This window comes from Dreissena polymorpha, chromosome 3 (assembly GCF_020536995.1).
Source record: "Dreissena polymorpha isolate Duluth1 chromosome 3, UMN_Dpol_1.0, whole genome shotgun sequence".
Lineage (NCBI taxonomy): Eukaryota > Metazoa > Mollusca > Bivalvia > Myida > Dreissenidae > Dreissena > Dreissena polymorpha.
In genome coordinates, this window is record NC_068357.1 from 130677643 (window position 1) to 130697729 (window position 20087).

Sequence of the window (20087 nt, forward strand, 5' to 3'; positions counted from 1 at the left end):
GATCCTAAGTGGATTGTATTATGTGAAAACTACCGTTCGGGCAAAAGGATAAATATTTTAAGTTCATATTTAATCGAATACAGACATTAAAAACAGATCGAGTGTCAATCCACATGAGGTAATTAAAGCGCTCAAATTTGTTTTAAGTGGAATCCGTGTCCAAAGGTTTATATTCGCTTTGTAGCAGCGATTTCAAACTGTTTATGTGTTTACAATGAGTGAAAACCTTTCATTGACGCTGATGAATTCGTTTGACGCCTTAAAAGAGCTTAAAGCGACAAAGTTTTTCAATTATTTCGTAGACTGAAATTATATTTTCATTTAACATGTCTCTGAATAAGCAGTTGTAGTCTTCAATTTTGCTTTTTACCTTTCCACCTTAAAAGCTCCAGTAAAAAAATCAAGAATAAAATTTAAAAAAGGAAAAAAGTAGCCGGTACCAGGGCTCGAACCAGTGACCCCCGGAGTCCTGGAATAAGTCTGAAGTAAAAGCGCAATAGCCCTCTCGGCTATTCCGCCGGGTATAGACAGTTTAAGAATTTTATATCTTATATAAGCAATCTTAGTAGTTTCGTAAATTTAAACGAGAACAACAGAATTCTTCAAATTATTCAATCGTTTCGCGTTGCAACGCTTTATAATTTTTAGGTTTTCAAATCGTCAAAAGATACATATAATGGCTATATTGGACTATGGTTAATGTTCAGTAATACTGTTTTCTCACAAATATCATAACTAAAACGAAAATTTGCGAATCTGAAACAACTTTTTTCAATTTTGCCAAACCGTGAAAAGATCCCTTTAACAACATAATGCCACATTTACACCTCTTCTTTTACTTTCCTCCTAAAAACTGCCACCCCCTAAATCTCCTCTGTCTACCTTCATCAGCCAATAACAGCCATTTGAGCCACGTTCTGTAAAAATGGGGCTTATTGCATGTGGGTTAAGTGTCGTCCCATATTAGCCTGTGCAGTCTGAACTGGCTAATCAGGTACGATACTTTCCGCTTTTATACTATTTTTCGTTTGAAGAAAGTCTCTTCTTGGCAAAATTCCAGCTTTTACTGATAATGTTGTCTCTGTTTAGGCTGTGCAAATGTGTGTTAAATCGTCTTTGCAACTGTGTTCCATCTTTCTTCTCCCAGTTTTTATATCAATCTCTCTACACGATCATATGTTTATCTGTGAGATCAACTTTAAGCATACAGCTTCAAACCATTTATAGTCCATGTGATAAATTAATTTATTGAAATACGACTGAATGGTTCGTTTTCTCCAGTATTAAGTTATAACCCCACCGTTCTACACAGACAGAAATATTCTCGTCTTTATGTTAATATCGTTAACTCTGCGGTAACAAAATCATGGAAAAACGGCTGCTATTGACGTGCAGTGTATATTACTTAATTGGATTGCAAATATTTACAGGAATCACCGTGTCTAAAGGTATATTAAATGAATATAATTGTTTTAAATGAGTTAGTTAGTAAATTATCAAAACAAAATTCATTCGTGAATTAATGAATGATGAATAAATGACAATTTAAGGCATTCCTTTATTTTTCGGTAATATTGTTGCATATTATAGTCTGTGATTAATCCTCAGTTTTTGTTGTAGCAATACTTAAAATATTAACGTATTATTTCACTAACAACTGGAATGGCCTGCAATTCGTTTCAGTTTCAGCCGCCCAGTGCACGACGAAAGAAATTGGTGAATCTAACCCGTCTAATAATCAAGTACAAAACCTACTAGGTGAGAACAAAGTCACTTCTATTTAGAGATCTGACGACAATATTGTGCTAGCTATGCCTGACATGTGTTTTTATAAATACCTTCATGATATGTACATTTCTTGGGAATCAATGGTATGGAGAGATACCAAGAACATTTATAAGATGCTAGACCTAAATTATAGATATTGGTGCTTAGCATTTAAATGCATGCCTCTTATGAACCATTTTAAAAACGGTAATAGAATGACCCAAATCATTTTGATGGTGTGTGTATAAAATACGACCGCAATGACAATTTATCAGATTCTTTTTTTCCCTTCAAGTTCAACACCTGATAAACTGGGATGATTCAATAAGTCAGTATGGAAGAAATTTAAAAGATATGGATATTCACGTCCACATTTTACCAAAACTTGATGCAACTCGATCAGAAAAATACCTTTATTAAGAATCTTCTTATCATTTTTGTTAAAAAAAATATTTCCGGTCTTTACCGATACATTTTGTTGAAACAATAAACAGTTCAGCAATAAATATGTATTTTGTTTCGGAAAAAAATATTTGGTTACGAAAAAAATATATGTACGAAACATTTTGGGTACCAAAATAATTTGGGTGTACGGGAAAATTGGGGTACAAAAAAAGTGGTACGAACAAAAAAATGAGTACGAAAACAAATTTAGGTCCGAAAAAAAATTGGGTACGAAAAATTGTGGGTATGAAAAAAATGAGTGTAAGGGAAAATTGGGGTACGAAAATAAATTGGGCACGAACAAAATTTGGGTACAAAAATAAATTGGGCACGAAAAATTTTGGGTATCAAAATAATTTTGGGGTACTGGGAATTATTCCCCGTGGACCTCTCGATAAATTTGAAAGAGGACGGGAACCAAGCTGGCTTTACCATTATCAATGGCCCTGTGGTGGGTAATGTGGACATGGATGGTCGAGATAGACCGTGTTGTAAGAAGAGATGTTCAGTATTAATTTGAAGTCAATTGGTGAATAAATGAAGAAGTTATGGTAAAACAAAATTTTGGGTGGACGTGGTCGGCCACTATCTTCTCCTACACTAATAGCACTAAACACCTTGAAACTTGCACAAATGGTAGCTATGAGCATATGTGCGACGGTGCATTATTCGGAATTTTGATCTGACCCCTGGGTCAAAAGTTATTATCATGTGCGTCGCATTTTGTTAGTAAAATGAGTGAAAATGTCCTCATTTTACCCCCATAACTTTTAACCCAGGGGTCAGATCAAAATTCCAAATAGGGCACATTCGCACATATGCTCATAGCTACCATGTGTGTACGTTTCAATGTTCTAGTGCTAATAGTGCAGGAGGAGATAGTGGCCAGGACGTACGGACAGAAAGCCGAGATCAATACAATATCTTTTAAAAGCGTGGGGATAACACAGTCAAATTAATCCCAGATATCGGATTAATAACTTTATTATTCTCCTAATTAAAACTCGGCATCTAATAATTATAGGACCGTGCAACTCCTTACTTCGAGATATTTCCTTTTTAAGAAATATACTATTAAGAACTTTCAATCTACGAATTATTGGACAAAGCATCTTCTAGTGACGATATGTCTCCTAATAAGAACATGGTATCTCACAATTCTAGGACGTAATACATCCTTATTAGAAGTTCGTTTCTCCTTATAAGTACGTATCATATGAACTCCAAATTACGAGATATTATCTCACAATAATGATGTAAAGAATATTTTTTTATTTTGGACTGATTAATCCCCCAATCAGGATATATAGAGATACAATAATACATGTGACAGTGGCACCGTGATGCTTATATAATGTTGACTGGTTTATCTCAGACAAATCGTATATCAACTGTGGAAACAACAACGATGGTTTCAAGTTTGACTGTTGCGGAAGTACCACAAAATTCGAGTACTACGCGGAAGATGACGGACCCATAACGCTGCACATTTGGCGCCCAAAGACAGGAAATGTGTATACGTTGGTCGGCAGCGTTACGCACACAGCGACAAAAGGTGAGCGGTTAACCCATTTATGCCTAGTGGACTCTCCCATCCTTCTAAATTGGATCGATTTATTTCCAAAATTACTGGTGTCTAGTATATTTTTTTCTGCATTTAGAATATTTCTTACATAAATACCTTGAAGCAAACAACGCAGACCCTGATGAGACGCCACATCATGCGGCGTCTCATCTGGGTCTACGCTGTTTGCCAAGGCTTTTTTCTAGACGCTGGGCATAAATGGGTGAAATATTGGCCCGTATTCGCAAGGCCCATTCCATGACTAACAGGGACTTCATCACCTTTGAAAAATAACCTCAATTGGGCGATTCCTGTAAATGTCTGAAATTCAGATACTAATGTAGACACATATTATTTGGGTCAAACGCTGTATACATGTGAATGGTACATCATGTAAAAATAACATATTACACAAATTAATGTATAGTTGCTTGTGAACTTGGCTCTTTTTATTTTTACATTGAGATGCCATATGTTCGCGCACATTCTTTAACCATAGTTTACTCTTAAACTCCCGCAGCCCCGGCAGAAAGTGGTAGCATTAACGCGGCGCTCATACGGCGTACAAAAATATAAAGAAAGCCGAGATGCGCACTGCGTAAGCGCAAGATATGTCATGGCAAAGCCATTGGGCGCCGTATATCACAAATCAAAGTACTGAAAGTACTGGTTTGACGATGCTTTTGAAGAGGATGGATATATCGAGGATATTTGTTGGATTCGGTGGCATATCGATTTTCCCAGAAAAAAATGCCAAAAATATCGATATTTTCACTGTTATTTTTCACTGTTTAAAACAATGAAATACCAATTTATTTCACTGATATTTCTATATAAATCACCGGAAAGCATAACATAAATAAGCATCCATTTAAGTTAATCTACATCACCGCAATTGTGTAATTTTTATTGCTTGTCATTTATCCGCAGGTCAATAGTTAATGGTTGTGGCGCAATCGTTTTCGTTCTTGGACACTGCATCCCTTTAATAAAATTTATTTACCTAAATATCTCATATTTGAACTTAAAATTATTTTGGGAGTAATGGTCCAGACAACTGGGTAAAACAGCAACAATATGCTAACCCATTATTTTTCGAGGAACATAATTGATAATTCCTGTGCTAGCCCCCAATCACAGTATGTTGGGGTATAATAATAATCAAACTTTGTTTTTCTTCTCGAAAGAGTGTCGTAGATTAGCTATAAGTTGATGAATATATCATCCAAGACTACAAGTTTTAGAAAGCCATTTTTTTCATTTATTTTTATTGATAAACAAGGTTTTGTAACAATCTATACTATAAATAGATAGCTTTAACAGCACAATGTGGCTCACCTGAAACTGATTGTTTCCTAGTGGTGTTAACTAATTTTTTATGAAGATCTAGAAAAAAGGCATTGTGAGTATGAACAAACTATTTGCGTCTATCCGATCTAGTTGAGTCTTGTTACCGAGATCCTACTTTTATTTATTTGAACATTCTGATCAACTGCCATGAAGATCAGGTAAAAAATGTAAGTTTTAAAATGGATTTTAATGATTTTAGTTATTGATCAAATGCTTGGAAGCACATGACCCACTTTGGAACGTGACCTGTTGATCACTGAAACTAGACCTTGTGACCTAAATGTTAAATATGCTACTTTCATGCTTGACTTTGAAATCATTTAAAATAATGTTCTAACCAATTTACAAGTGGATCAGAGAGAGAATGTGACCACTAAAGTATTAACAGACCTTTTCTTATATTTGACCTAGATCCCTAATTTTTGATAGAATATGAAACCAAAAATGACATAGAGGTGACTAGTTTCATAAGAATCTGGCAAAGAGGTGACACCCAAATTTAAACATTGTAAAATGATATATTTTGTGTTCACAATAAACTTTTGATAAAATACAACAAAGAGTCACCTTGTCACATCATAACAAGTGAGCAAAATAACCAAAACTATGACATCATATAATTGCTCAGTTAATTCCAATAACAATATGTTACTTTTGAAACAACTACAATACCTTCCCTTTCTTACTACAGGCTTATCTAAAACAAGATAGCCCTGTATCGCTCACCCAAAACTCCTTCTATAGTGTCAAAAACTTGTGTATGATTTGACTAAGTTGTAACCTAGCTTTAGCCTGCCAGAACCAACTTGCAAATTCAGCTTTTGATTTGATTAAGATGGACTTTGTAAGCAATTTTCATGAAAATCAGGAAGATAATGTGACCTGTAGAAAGGTAAAGGAAGTTTTCTATATTTTGACCTAATGACCTAGTTTTTGACAAACTACCAACTTTCAAACTGAAACTTTATTTCATCGAGATAACATTAAATTCTGTCCAATTTTCATGAAGATCTGGAAGTGTTCGCTAACCTTTTCTGTGATTTGGTTTGTTGACCTAGTTTGGACACCATATGACCTACTTTCTAACTTAACCTAGTATTGACAGAGATGAACATTTACCAACATAAGACAAACAAGGGCTGTTTGTAAAACATGCATGCCCCCATATGGGCTGTCAGTTGTAGTGGTAGCCATTGTGTGAATACATTTTTTGTCACTGTGACCTTGACATTTGACCAATTGACCTGAAAATCAATAGGGATTATCTGCAAGTCATGATCAATTTACCTATGAAGTTTCATGATCCTAGGCCTTGTTTTTCTTGAGTTATCATCAGGAAACCTTTTTACTGTTATGAGTCACTGTGACCTTGACCTTTGACCAAGTGATCTGAAAATCAATAAGGGTTATATACCAGTCATGATCAATGTACCTATGAAGTTTAATGGTCCTAGGCGTAAGCATTCTTGAGTTATCATCTGGAAATCATTAAACTGTTTTGACTCACTGTGACCTTGACCTTTGACCTAATGACCTGAACATCAATAGGGGTCATCTGCGAGTCATGATCAATGTACCTATGAAGTTTCATGATCCTAGGCGTAAGCTTTCTTGTGTTATCATCCGAAAACCATTTTACTGAGTCAAGTCACCGTGACCTTTGACCTAGTGACCTGAAAGTCAATAGGGGTCATCTGCGAGTCATGATCAATGTACCTTAGAAGTTTCATGATCATAGGCGTAAGCATTCTTGACTTATCATTTGGAAACCATTTTCAAAGTTAAGTCACTGTGACCTTGACCTTTGACCTAGTGACCTGAAAATCATTAGGGGTCATCTGTGAGTCATGATCAATGTACCTATATAGCTTCATGATCCTAGGCATAAACGTTCTTGAGTTATCATCCGGAAACCATTTTACTATTTCGGATCACCGTGACCTTGACCTGTGACATAGTGACCTGAAATTAAATAGGGATCATCTGCGAGTCATGATTAATGTATTTATGAAGTTTTATGATCCTAGGCATAAGGGTTCTTGAGTTATCATCCGGAAACCATTTAACTATTTCGGGTCACTGTGACCTTGACTTTTGACCTAGTGACCTCAAAAGGGGTCATATGCGAGTCATGATCAATGTATCTATGAAGTTTCATGATCCTAGGCATAAGCGTTCTGAGTTATCATCCGGAAAACATTTTACTATTTCGGGTCACCGGAACTTGAACTTTGACCTAGAGACCTGAAAATCAAAAGGGTTCATCTGCGAGTCATGAACAATGAACCTATGAAGTTTCATGATCCTAGGCATAAGCGTTCTTGAGTTTTTATCAGGAAACCATTTTACTATTTCAGGTCACCGTGACCTTGACCTTTGATATAGTGACCTGAAAATCAATAGGAGTCAACTGCGAGTCATGATCAATCTACCTATCAAGTTTCATGATCCTAGGCATTAGCGTTCTTGAGTTATCATCCGAAAACCATTTTACTATTTCGGGTCACTGTGACCTTGACCTTTGACCTAGTGACCTGAACATTATTAGGGGTCATCTTCGAGTCATGATCAATGTACCTATATAGTTTCATGATCCTAGGCATAAACGTTCTTGAGTTATCATCCTGAAACCCTTTTACTATTTCGGGTCACCGTGACCTTGGCCTTTGACATAGTGACCTGAAATTAAATAGGGATCATCTGCGAGTCATGATTAATGTATTTATGAAGTTTCATGATCCTAGGCATAAGGGTTCTTGAGTTATCATCCGGAAACCATTTAACTATTTCGGGTCACCGTGACCTTAACTTTTAACCTAGTGACCTCAAAAGGGGTCATATGCGAGTCATGATCAATGTTTCTATGAAGTTTCATGATCCTAGGCATAAGCGTTCTGAGTTATCATCCGGAAACCATTTTACTATTTCGGGTCACCGTGACCTTGACCTTGACCTAGTGACCTCAAAATAAATAGTGGTAATCTGCAAGTCATGATCAATGTACACATTAAGTTTCATGATTCTAGGCATAAGTGTTCTTGAGTTTTTATCAGGAAACCATTTTACTATTTCAGGTCACTGTGACCTTGACCTTTGATATAGTGACCTGAAAATCAATAGGAGTCAACTGCGAGTCATGATCAATCTACCTATCAAGTTTCATGATCCTAGGCATAAGCGTTCTTGAGTTATCATACGGAAACCATTTTACTATTTGTTGTTTTTGTTTTGTTTAATGTCGTCAATTATTAATTGTATATAGATTTCTCTATAGTTTGAAAACATTTAGGCAAATATTTCTCATGTAAGATAAAATGCAAATAATTAATAAAATATTCCCTTTTAATCAGTATGTTGGTTTATCGGTCAAAAACAATATCACTTTGAACATTGAATTATTTAAAAGTTATAACAAACATTAAATGTTCTCCGAACAAATGACTCCGAACGCATATAACAGATTGATAGGAAGATATGAACAAATCAAGGTTGCTAGGTTGCCCGCCTAGAAAGGTCCTGTTAGTATGGAAGAACTTGATATATAAATTTATTAGCCTGTCGGTGTTGTAAAGACATTAAATATTTTATGAATGTCTCAAAGTGTAGAATTAGTTTGCATTTAGTAAAAGAAAGGCAACATATAACCCTTAAGTGGCTGACGAGAACTTGTGGCTAAATACAACTAAAATGAGGCATTATGATTCTTGAAAATAAAAGTAAACATCATTATATATGAATTTTCTGATCAAAAGTGTTATTTTTAGTGAATAGGGGAAATACATTTTCAAAAAAAAACCAATATAATTATAAAAGTTTTGGCGAAGTGCATCATAGTATTATCATAGTACAGTTTTGGTCTAAAAATCCCGTAACATTTTTTAAATTTCATAACACCTTGTTGCCAAAAAAAATCATGAAAAATAGAATTTTCAGAGTAACCTATTAAAATAAAATAAACAAGGGCTGTTTGTAAAACATGCATGCCCCCCCCCCATATGGGCTCTCCGTTGTAGTGACAGCCTTTGTGTGAATATGTTTTTTGTCAATGTGACCTTGACCTTTGACCTAGTGACCTGAAAATCAATAGGGGTCATCTGCGAGTCATGATCAATGTACCTATGAAGTTTCATGATCCTAGGCCCAAGCGTTCTTGAGTTATGATCCGGAAAACCACCGGGTGGACAGACCGACAGACCGACCGACCGACATGTGCAAAGCAATAAACCCCCTCTTCTTTGAAGGGGGGGGGGCATAAAAATGCTTTATATGACCTTAGATATTATTTTTGCAATCATTTTTCATCAATTACAAATGTTTAAAAAAAATATTGTTTCATGCTACTCATGGTGCCAGTTTTTTGTCAGAAAATTAATTACATTTTTTAAAAATGCATTACCCCTTGTTGCAAAAAAAATCATGAAAAATATAATTTTCAAAGATATCCTTTAAAACAAAAAGAAAATGCCTTCTTAAACCTTAAATATTATTCCTTCAAGCATTTCACATCAATAATTTATGTTTGAAAAAATCATTGGTTCATGCTAAATACTGTTTGATATACTGTAAATAATGTTACTACACATCCAAGTAGTGAGTCCATCAAACTATTGCAACCGAAACACCTGGTGTGCCAAGGCACCAGCCGAAGTCAAATGCCTTCTGACTTAGTGCATTTTACTATTTATATTTGTATGCATTTGTATGTGTTTGAAAAAATGTATAATCTTTAATGACATCTTCTGACCATGCATGTTCTAGACTTCAAAATCCAGGCCCTGGTCTGACACATTGGTAACATTAACGTTAAACTGTTACCAGGCTTCTGAATTTAATTAGCCAGGTCACAGGAAAAGGGCAGTCTAATCAGTATCCAATTAAACTATTTGTCATTGTCAGAAAACCGCTCTTAAGCAAACAGCTTTCAAGCAACTGCAGGCTGAACTGGATCTAAACTGGCCACAATCGCCTCAATGTCTCTTTGACTGGGATATGGTTCATTTAACTTTAAAGGGATCTTTTCACGTTTTGGTAAATTGACAAAAATTGAAAAAAGTTGTATCGGATTTGCAAATTTTTGTTTTAGTTATGTTATTTTTAGGAAACAGTATTACTGAACATTTACCATGGTCTAATATAGCCATTATATGCGTCTTTTAACGATTTAAAAATTATAAAGCGTTGCAACGCGAAACGATTGAATAATTTAGAGATTTATGTTGTTGTTGTTGTTTAATTGTGTGAAACTACGAAGATTGCTTATTCTTAGTATAAAATACGTCAACCATTATACTTGGCAGAATAGTCGAGCAGGCTAATGCGTTTTTACTCCAGGACTAAGGGGGTCACTGGTTCGGGCCCTGCTGCGGACTACTTTTTTTTTAAAGAATTTTATTCTTGATTTTTAACTGGAGCTTTTAATATCCAATGTTTACATTTCTCAATATAAAGCATTTAATGACTTACTTCAAAACATGTCAAAATCTGTGAAAAGTCCCCTTTTAACATAATATCTACTCCTATAAATATGGGGTCAATATACATGGACTAAACGGTAAATTACGTCTAATTATTTGGACTGTAATGACATCAACTACTTAAATAGAAAGAAGAAAGAATTCATACTTACCAGTTATTTGAGTAAAGAGTTTGTATTCAATGTTGTATTTCAGGACAGCTTGGTGATATGCAAATCCCATATGACATGTTGATATTGGGTATCATAGCCATTCAATAAGTCGCAAAATGCTTAAACAAAATTTATAAAGCAAAATGTGACTTAAATTGATAACTAAAAATACCAGTATCATCAGTATGCCAGTTTTGCCTTGTCAAACTGTCGAGATCCAGGAAATGCTTCATTCACATTGAATATATCCTTCGAATTCCATTAATTGTTGCATTACTAAATAGCGAAACAAGCCGATTTAAGCTGTAAGAAAGTTTTGACACGAGTGTTATCAAGTCTCTCATGGGCGAAGCCATAGAAAGTGATCCATTCACATCGAATATATCCATCGAATTCCATCCTTTGTTGTCATTAGCGGAGATTTAGTGAATAAATAATTCATATATCATAAATGACAGCTTCTAAATAGCGAAACAAGCCAATGTATGCAGTAAGAAAGTTTTGACTCGAGACTCTCATGGGGGGCGGCCATTGTTGAATGTTGAAACACGAACGACAACTCTGCTAGGAGAATGTTATCAATTACGAGCAATCTCCTACGCAGTGGCGAATGCAAAAGGGAAGTAACTGAAAAATCGAGCTATCTCAATCGGACTGGCTCGGTCTTTTACATAGGTTGCCATTGTGAAAAAAATTCTATGGTTATCAAACCTTGGACGATGCTGTTCCAGCATCGTCAAAAAGCGATATTACTTCGTTATTTTGAACTAATTCAAAGACATCTTCACGTTAGCGCGGCGCAATTGAGAAAGCGCATTGGGAACGCTGAAGCAACGCTATGGGGTATTCTAGGTTTCACTGACCGTACGGACTCTGTACTAACACTATATATGCGGGTGATGTCCGCATGTCGACCGTTCACAGACTACTTGGAGCGCCGTGTTTACGCTGTATGCACTAATTGCGCGATACGAGAACGCTGTAGTGACGGTGTGATGAAGCTCAACGAATGCGATGAGGACGCCGTCAGTTCGCTGTGAAGACGTTGTGTGAGCGTTATAGAATACCGATCTTTTTTTACATATTTGACGGCAATCACACGATGCTCCGATGGATGATTTTGATGCAATGACCCTTGACTTGAGCAGAATTCTTTTCAGGGGCCCTTTAAAAGCGGCGATCTCAGTTTTGATCATAATTTGTGTATTTTAATTTTTTGGGGAAAAAGTATTGGATAAGAAAAATAATAGCTCTCCTTGTAGAGTTTCTAGAGTTAATTGTTTGCTGGTTTGCTGTATTAACCCATTTATGCCTAGCGGCTAGAAAAGAAATGCCTTGGCAAACAGCGTAGACCCAGATGAGAGGCCCCATGATGCGGCGTCTCATCGGGTCTGCGCTGTTTGCTTAAAGGAATTTCTGTAAGAAATATTTTAAATATAGAAATAAATATACTAGACATCCCTTATTTTGGAAGTAAATTGATCCAATTTAGAAGGATTGGAGAGTCCACTAGGCACAAATGGGTTAAAAACTACAACAGATATATATAAGCTGTGTGGAAACAGTATCCCAGTAAATATCTTCAAATCTGTTATTCTTCAGTATTTTGATACTGTAATCAGTTAAGATATCATTACGTTATGTGGATGAAACATGTTTACGAAAAACAATTATTTATTATGTGACTGCTATGTTCAACATGCATGTACAAGTCTTTAAAAATTATAAGGATGATCTTAAATAATAACATTTAAAAAAATCCCACCCAACCTTTCCTAACTGAATTGGTGTTTGGACGATCACAAATATATGCCCGACCCGCTACGTTTTATATAGACAGTTGCTGAAACTGGTAACAACATGTTTGATAGAGACGTGTTTTATGCTGGCTATTTTTAGGGCAGAAAAATCAAGTAGCGGCCATGTTCAGAATCGAAGCAGGAGACTGCATTGGATGGTAAATATTTAGGAGCTAGAGTTGTGTTATCAAATCGTTTAACTCGATCGGCCTTTGCTCAGGTCACCAAACGTACAAGACATATGTCAATAAGGCACTGATTCCCCTACGTTCTACTTATGTCTCGAAATGTCAAAACAAACTGTTATGGTCAAATTTAACTTTTTACCTCTACGTGTAACTATGCAATTTGATTTAACGAGATATAAACAGTTAAGCAGTCAAGCTCGTATGTTACATAAACAAGAAACAATAGAAGCGAAAGCGGTTTCTCGAATGCGAATGATGATTACATCTTGAATCGGTGGCAGAACAACAGTAAGTAAATGTTTTAGGTATTCCGCGTTAGAGATAATTCCATCCCAGAGCCAGGGCAACGCCGCCAACACTCTGTACATAGCAGGGCCTGCGACCACCGTTGTAGGGACTGACCAGACCTTCGCGGGATCAGTTCTAACTAGCCGTGAATATGACATCAACGTCGAGGTTACCCCACGTGAGGTTTTCATTGTCATGGAAATAAATGAATTCACGTGCGATAGCAAACTGTTAAAACTGTGCATAACGCTTAGCCGAGATTAAAGTAAATGACAATTATTTAATGCAGATTGTTATAATCAGATTTTTAGTAAATTTTGAGCTTCATAAATTATCACTTTTAAATCTGTGTCTACTTCTAGACTGAAATGTTATGCTAAGATTTAGGAATATTAGTAATATCGACACTCTAAGCATGCTGTTGGTGAATTTATTGCAACAACGTCAAAAAATTCATCCTTAATGACTAAATAGCGTCTTTTTATCATAATTATTATCAGTACAGTCTGCTAACAAATCATCCCCAGCGGTTTGTGTCTGAATATCATTTCAGCGAATCTTCCCGTATTCGGCACAACGACCTACACTTCCGGTAGCAGCACGATACTGGACACCACCGGCGGCGGCGTCTCTATTGGGACCGTGACCTTCACCGATTCCGACGGCGCTAACACGATCAGCCTCACCATGAGCTCGAACAGCTACTTTAGTTTCGTTGATAATCGGGATGGAACCGGTACGAGTTTTGGGAAAACTTTGCTTAATGCACTTGCGTAAATTATCGTCCCAGATTAGCATGTGTGGTCCACACTGGCTGATCGGGGACGACAATTTTAACTTTAATTGGATTTTTGTTTAGAAGAGATCTCCTTTAAAGGGATCTTTTCACGCTTTAGTAAATTGACAAAATTGAAAAAAGTTGTTTTAGATTCGCACATTTTCGTTTTAGTTATGATATTTGTGAGGAAACAGTAATGCTGAACATTTACCATGGTCTAATATAGCCACTATATGCATCTTTTGACGATTTTAAAACCTAAAAATTATAAAGCGTTGCAACGCGAAACGATTGAATAATTTGGAGAGTTCTGTTTTTGTCGTTAAATTTTGTGAAACTACGAAGATTGCTTATATAATGTATAAAATACGTCAAGTATGTGTACTCGGCGGAATAAGTCAGTAGGCTAAAGCGTTTTTACTTCAGGACTCTGGCAGGACTCCAGGGGTCACTGGTTCGAAACCTGCTCCGGGCAATGTTCTTTTCCTTTTTTTAATTTTATTCTTGATTTTTTACTGGAGCTTTTACGATCCAATGTTTACATTTATCAATATAAAGCATTTAATGAATAAGTTCAAAAATGCCAAAATCTGTGAAAAGGCCCCTTTAAACAAAAAAAACGCGGAAAGTTGCGTACATGATAAGACTGCGCGGCCTGCACAGGCTAATCTGGGATGACAGGTTGCGCAAATGCATTAAGCCTTGATTTTTCAGAAAGAGGCTTATATTGTTCTAGCAGAAGACGCAAGAGTTATTTAAAAATAGAGCAGCTCAAATTGTTTTTAATGTAATGTCTTGGAGATCGAATCTCGTGGAAATTTTATGTTTTAATTCTTGCAACGTCTTGTTCAATCTTTTTGTAATATACGATCGAGAGAAATTCGAAACGTGTGTGCTTCAGAGGCAAGGTTTGTCAAATAAATACTTTTGTCGACAATTCTGATCGAATGACGTTTTGCGTATCGTTTACATCGATTTTAGACAAGTCCTTGTCGTATATTAATGATATAACAAAACAACATCGGTCCCCATACCTCGAATGGTGTAATAAAGAATTCAAGCATCTGTAAAAAAAGAGTATTTTCTAATAATCATTTTCGCTAAGAACCGGCGCATTGGCAGAGAACATGTCGGTACACATTTTTTTAAATTAATTCTGAGAGTGAGTTCATGGAACAATAATAAAAGATTTTTTCAGGCACCGTTACAACTACCACCGATACCACTAACTTCCCGATCTCTGACCATTCCGGAACCACCGTGACATTGACCTTCACGGCCACGGACACTTGCGGTGGCACGGTTCCGGGCACGATGTCAATAATAGTTCAGAATATTGTAAGTTTGTCCAAAGGGGAAATCACATGTTGGAAAAACGTCATTACTTTCAAAATATATGGTATGTCAAGGTGTCAAGATTTTTAAAATACATTACTTTTTTCCGATTTAAAATTTTGAGGGAAATGTGTTATTTTTAGAATGAGTATTTCAGCATCACACTGCCAGGCCGTAGTAGTTACGTGTTAATTGCTGTAATTGAATGCTTCATTCTACTTTCTTCATTTTCTGATTATAGAAGCCGACGATAACGGGTCTGCCGCCAGGCATAACGACGTCAGAAACCGTGGACGCTGAACGTACTATTACCACGTTCACGTGCTCTGACCCGTCAAACAACGTCAGTCCCACCATAACAGTCACTCCCAGTAATTCTCCGGAGTTCTTTGTTACACGCTTTTTGTCGGGCACATCCATAAATGGAGGTAATCATCGCGATCACATTTGTTATCAAAGCGCTGACAGGGTAAAGATACTCTTGGCGTAAAAATATACAATATCTGGAGTCAATGTACACATTTAATTTAGATCTATATGAATAAATTGGATAACTTCTTTTGTATATACCGGTAGTAGCATTATCTCTGCCAATTCTATTGGCCAATCAAATACTTAGAATGTGTAGAGATTGAATGATCGAACCTTGTTTCGATTTATTGACTTATAGCCTGTGTCATTTTCAAACATACGTGTTATTATCAAACTGGTTGTTATTAGTATTATTATTATAATAATAATCATTATAATTAATAATAATAATAATAATAATAATAATAATAATAATAATAATAATAATAATAATAATAATAATAATAATAGTAATTTTTTTTTTAATGTTATGATTATTGGTTATTTTATTATTATTGGTAGAAGTATTAAACGAAATATATTTAACTTTTTAACTATTTATTACATCTGTTAAAAAACAGCACTGATACAAACACCCTTATTTCCGATTTCCACCTATTGTTCTTCTTTAGTACACGAGATAATTCTTCCCGCCCAGTCGGCTTCCTGGAAATTCAACTATGACACTGTCAACTCGTACTCGATCGTAATCAAATGCTCCGACGGCAAACCCTCGGGCACCGCTACCGCCACCCTGGTCGTCAGTTTGTCTCCGAACCAGCCACCGGAAATCACCAATCTGCCACGTAAGAATGCGTATAAAGGATATGGCATAATGTGATTCTCTATAATACATTGTGGTTCAAACGTCTGTGTGCTATTTTAATACTTCAAAAAACAGATACATCGCCGTTGAATAACATGCTAGATACAAAAAGGTTAAAATGTTCGAAATATGTGTTCTTTAAAGAAAGTATGTGTTTTTTTTATTCGGAAGTTGCAACAACAATCGGCGTATCGCAAACGAAATCCAATGGTGACGTCATTTATACTGCCCTATATTCTGACCCCGATCCAGACGATACTGTGGATTTTACATTCACCTGCAATCCGACCGGATGTCCGCTCACAGTACTTGCTTGTAAGTAACCTTGGCAGCGGTGGCTGAATTCTTTCAACCCCACTGACCCTTACCAAATGATACACAGGGCTCTTTTATTGTTTTATTATGTTATATCAATTCTATCATCCCAGAGAAGTTATCAGTGGGACATGGTAGGGACGGGATTTAGGGCAAAATTTAATGTGGCACTTAAAAATGATTCCAGACTGAAAAACTATTTCCGACAAAGATCAATACTTCAGCAAATCATGCCCGCAACTGCAGAGTAATTCCATTTAAATTACCTTTTCGTTGAAAATCCAGACTGGCAAGAATGTCCAAGAAATCATTCCATTATTCCCAAGGTCTTCGGAAATGATTTTTGACAAGGCACGTTGGACAATGCGACGATTAAATAAAGCACTCTGAAATCATGGTCTTTAAAGTGAGTATGCATGATTTTGTAAAATATTTATTAATTTAATATATAAAATGTTTAAAAAAAACTTATTATCCACATATGTTGAATTTTCTAATAAGTGTCCGACCAAAAGGTGATAAATGTGTTGTCTATTGTTCACTAGACTTGCTTGGTTTTCCAAATTTATCTGAATCTTCATCAGACGGCATAACTGTATTGCAAAAAACTTGCCTTGTTATTTGTATGTGTTTCGTGGCAACACCTTTTATAAACTATGATTAGGTTCAAAGCGAATAATAAAGTTGTTTTGATGTACATACCGTCATATTACTCACAATTAAGGTTAATTAAGGTTATCTTACGTTCGATCCTTCGACTTAAAGCGTTTAAATAAGCATTACATCTCTTTTTTTTTTAAATATGTATTGGTTCTGAAGGTCAACAACTCAATATTTAACCAAACGCTACAGACTTTCTACTCAGAAGATAATACGAGATCAAAAGTATTCACACTTCAACTAGAAAATAATATATGTATTTTTGCCCGAAACAAAGTATCGACCATTTTGGCCGATGATCGGTTTGTTACTTTAGCCCGAAAATTACGTTTACGTTATCAGACGTTAACGACAACGTAACAATATTCATATTTATTATTTTTTTAGACTGTTGTGGATGGGAATATGTCAACTTCATTAAATTGTTCACCTATGATAAAATCGTAGCAACTTTCCAACTAGTGGCAATATTGTTAATTTTGAATAAACAAGTTTATCTATTTGCGAATGTATTAACGGTCCCCAGTAATAATATACAATCCGTCCAAGATACGGTAAAGAAAAAATTAAAGCTACAAACACATGGAATTATATCTTTATAAGTGTTCGAAGATTCAATCACCCAGCAGACTGAAATAAAAACGGGGCTAAAATGCATGTTGTGTACTGCTAGCCGACAAGGACCTTAAACTTATTTTTCTCGCTTATATAAACCAGACTTTTTCTTTTTATGGTGGAATTTAATTAAGTACCGTTGCGAAGAATATGCCAGTTCCTGTAGAGGAAGCGATTTTAATGGGATTGAAGTCTACCTCAATAAATAAGTATACTATCACGGTATCATTTAACTCGTGCAAAACGTGCACAATGGAGTTCATGGGTGCCACATAAATTTTGTCAAGGCAGTCAAGCTTGAATTGTCTACTATATACATACGCGGTTTATCTCTTGTACTTTTTCACGGGTATCATGACAACATGAAGGGACACGAGTATGGTAATATTTCTTTATCTTTTTTACTCGATGTGCCGTTATTTACACTTCCCTTACATCCCTCCTTTGCCTATATAGCAAACAAACAAAAACTCTGTTTTTTAGATGGTCGCTTTAGCGACCGTCTAATGTGCTTGATGTAAAATTCAGGTCGATACGGCCTGGGTATGATTAGCCCAATTCCCGCTTACACTACGCGCGAAGAAAGAGTTGTATAATTTATGCAAGAGGTTTGAGTTCTCCAATTATGTTTATTCACAAATGGAAACATTATATTAATATCGTGTTAAATGCAATAGTTTCGAATGGTGTTTTATAGAAAAGAATTAAAAAAAAAACAATGATCGTATTGCACGTGTCGCGGAGGAGATTGTTTATGAATGATTAAAATAGTCCACTTTCTGCTGCGTCTGCGTGATGTAGTATTTTCGCTCATCTCATTCATAAATCTGAGGCTGGCGATAAACAAAGGGGAGTCCGGGTGAGAATTACGCACTAGTATAAGGTTACGCTTGTTTATATTCACAGGTCTCAATTAATAACACGTTGACCACGAGTTCAACAATTATTACAGGGATACGATAGACAACATAAAAATGATTCATTATCGCTGAAACTGTTAAAAAACATTTAAATATAACAAGAATATTCTCTAAAAAATGTAGTCTTGCTGTTTTGAAATAAGGTTTGGAATTTTGGTTTCTAAATAACTTAATTAAAAACAAAAGTTTAATTATAGTGTTTTTTACTTTTAGTCGCATATTTACCGCATTATAATGTGTGTTATAATAGGCAAACCGTACATTAGTAAAATTCAATCTGCCTTCGCACATAGAAGGAATGGGTCAATTAGGTGCTGCGTTTCCTTTGCTTACTTCAGTTAGAGGTCAATTCTTTACGTAAAAGCAATCACAAGGCCCCGGCTTCAGAGGAATTGCGGAGCGTTCTTACATAATTAAAGTCGTAGTCGCATGGTATTTGCGTTAAGCGTCCTATTTGGTCACGTGGTTCTTTTTCGCGGGTGTTTTGGCATTCATGATATGAGGCTATTAATAGATGCGCCTGTCGATAAACAAAGGAAAGTTTACGGGCGATAACAACGCAATAGGTTACGCTCTCACATACAACTCAATGACGTAGTACAGGTCGTAAATTGAGAGATTTGGGAAAAAGTTGACGCTTATTTATATTCTCAATTTATAAAACGTTGAACATAAGTTCAACAATAACTTCAGCGATACGATAGACTAAAACAAATCATAATCGCTTAACCCGAATATAACAAATAATTTATAATAATGATACGAATGACCTGTTTCATAACCTCGTTGAAGCTACTACATCGGGTATTTCTGGAAAGCGTTCTTGGTTCTCAACACATAGCGGCGATCTTTTGTATTTACGGGTGCTAGCAACGCAAGCTTAGTAGAAGGGTTAGCTTGTTTATATTCACAGTTCTCAATACATTGACAGTTGGATATGAGTTCATCAATTACTCAGGCATACTATAGGCAACCTCGAAAATGCTTTATAATCGCTAAAACCGAAAACAACTAAATATATTATATTAAATATATTTATAACAATACATGTCTTTTAAAAATGTAGTCGGCGTATACGCCGACTTTGAAATAAAGTTAGCAATTTACTTTTCTAAATAATTGAATACAATTAAACAAAAGTTAAACTATTGTGTTGTGTTTTTCACTTGTAAGCTGCATATTCACCGCATGAAATGTGTGTTAGCATTGTCAAACCACACATTAGTGTGAGTAAATAAAAAATATACTAAGGGAGAGCACT

General features: G+C 35.7%; 1 protein-coding gene across 1 annotated transcript in view; it reads left to right on the forward strand.

The window, feature by feature from the left end:
- Positions 1-1298: 1298 nt before the first annotated feature.
- Positions 1299-20087, forward strand: part of LOC127871463 (protocadherin Fat 4-like) — a 31886-nt gene continuing 13097 nt past the window's right edge. Inside the window, exons 1-10 of the mRNA XM_052414407.1 lie at positions 1299-1448; positions 1684-1758; positions 3587-3766; positions 12651-12708; positions 13044-13204; positions 13580-13762; positions 15003-15142; positions 15381-15567; positions 16123-16296; positions 16488-16631. Of these exons, the coding sequence (XP_052270367.1) occupies positions 1367-1448; positions 1684-1758; positions 3587-3766; positions 12651-12708; positions 13044-13204; positions 13580-13762; positions 15003-15142; positions 15381-15567; positions 16123-16296; positions 16488-16631 (1384 nt within the window). The 5' untranslated portion in view covers positions 1299-1366. The remainder of the gene's footprint in view (positions 1449-1683; positions 1759-3586; positions 3767-12650; positions 12709-13043; positions 13205-13579; positions 13763-15002; positions 15143-15380; positions 15568-16122; positions 16297-16487; positions 16632-20087) is intronic.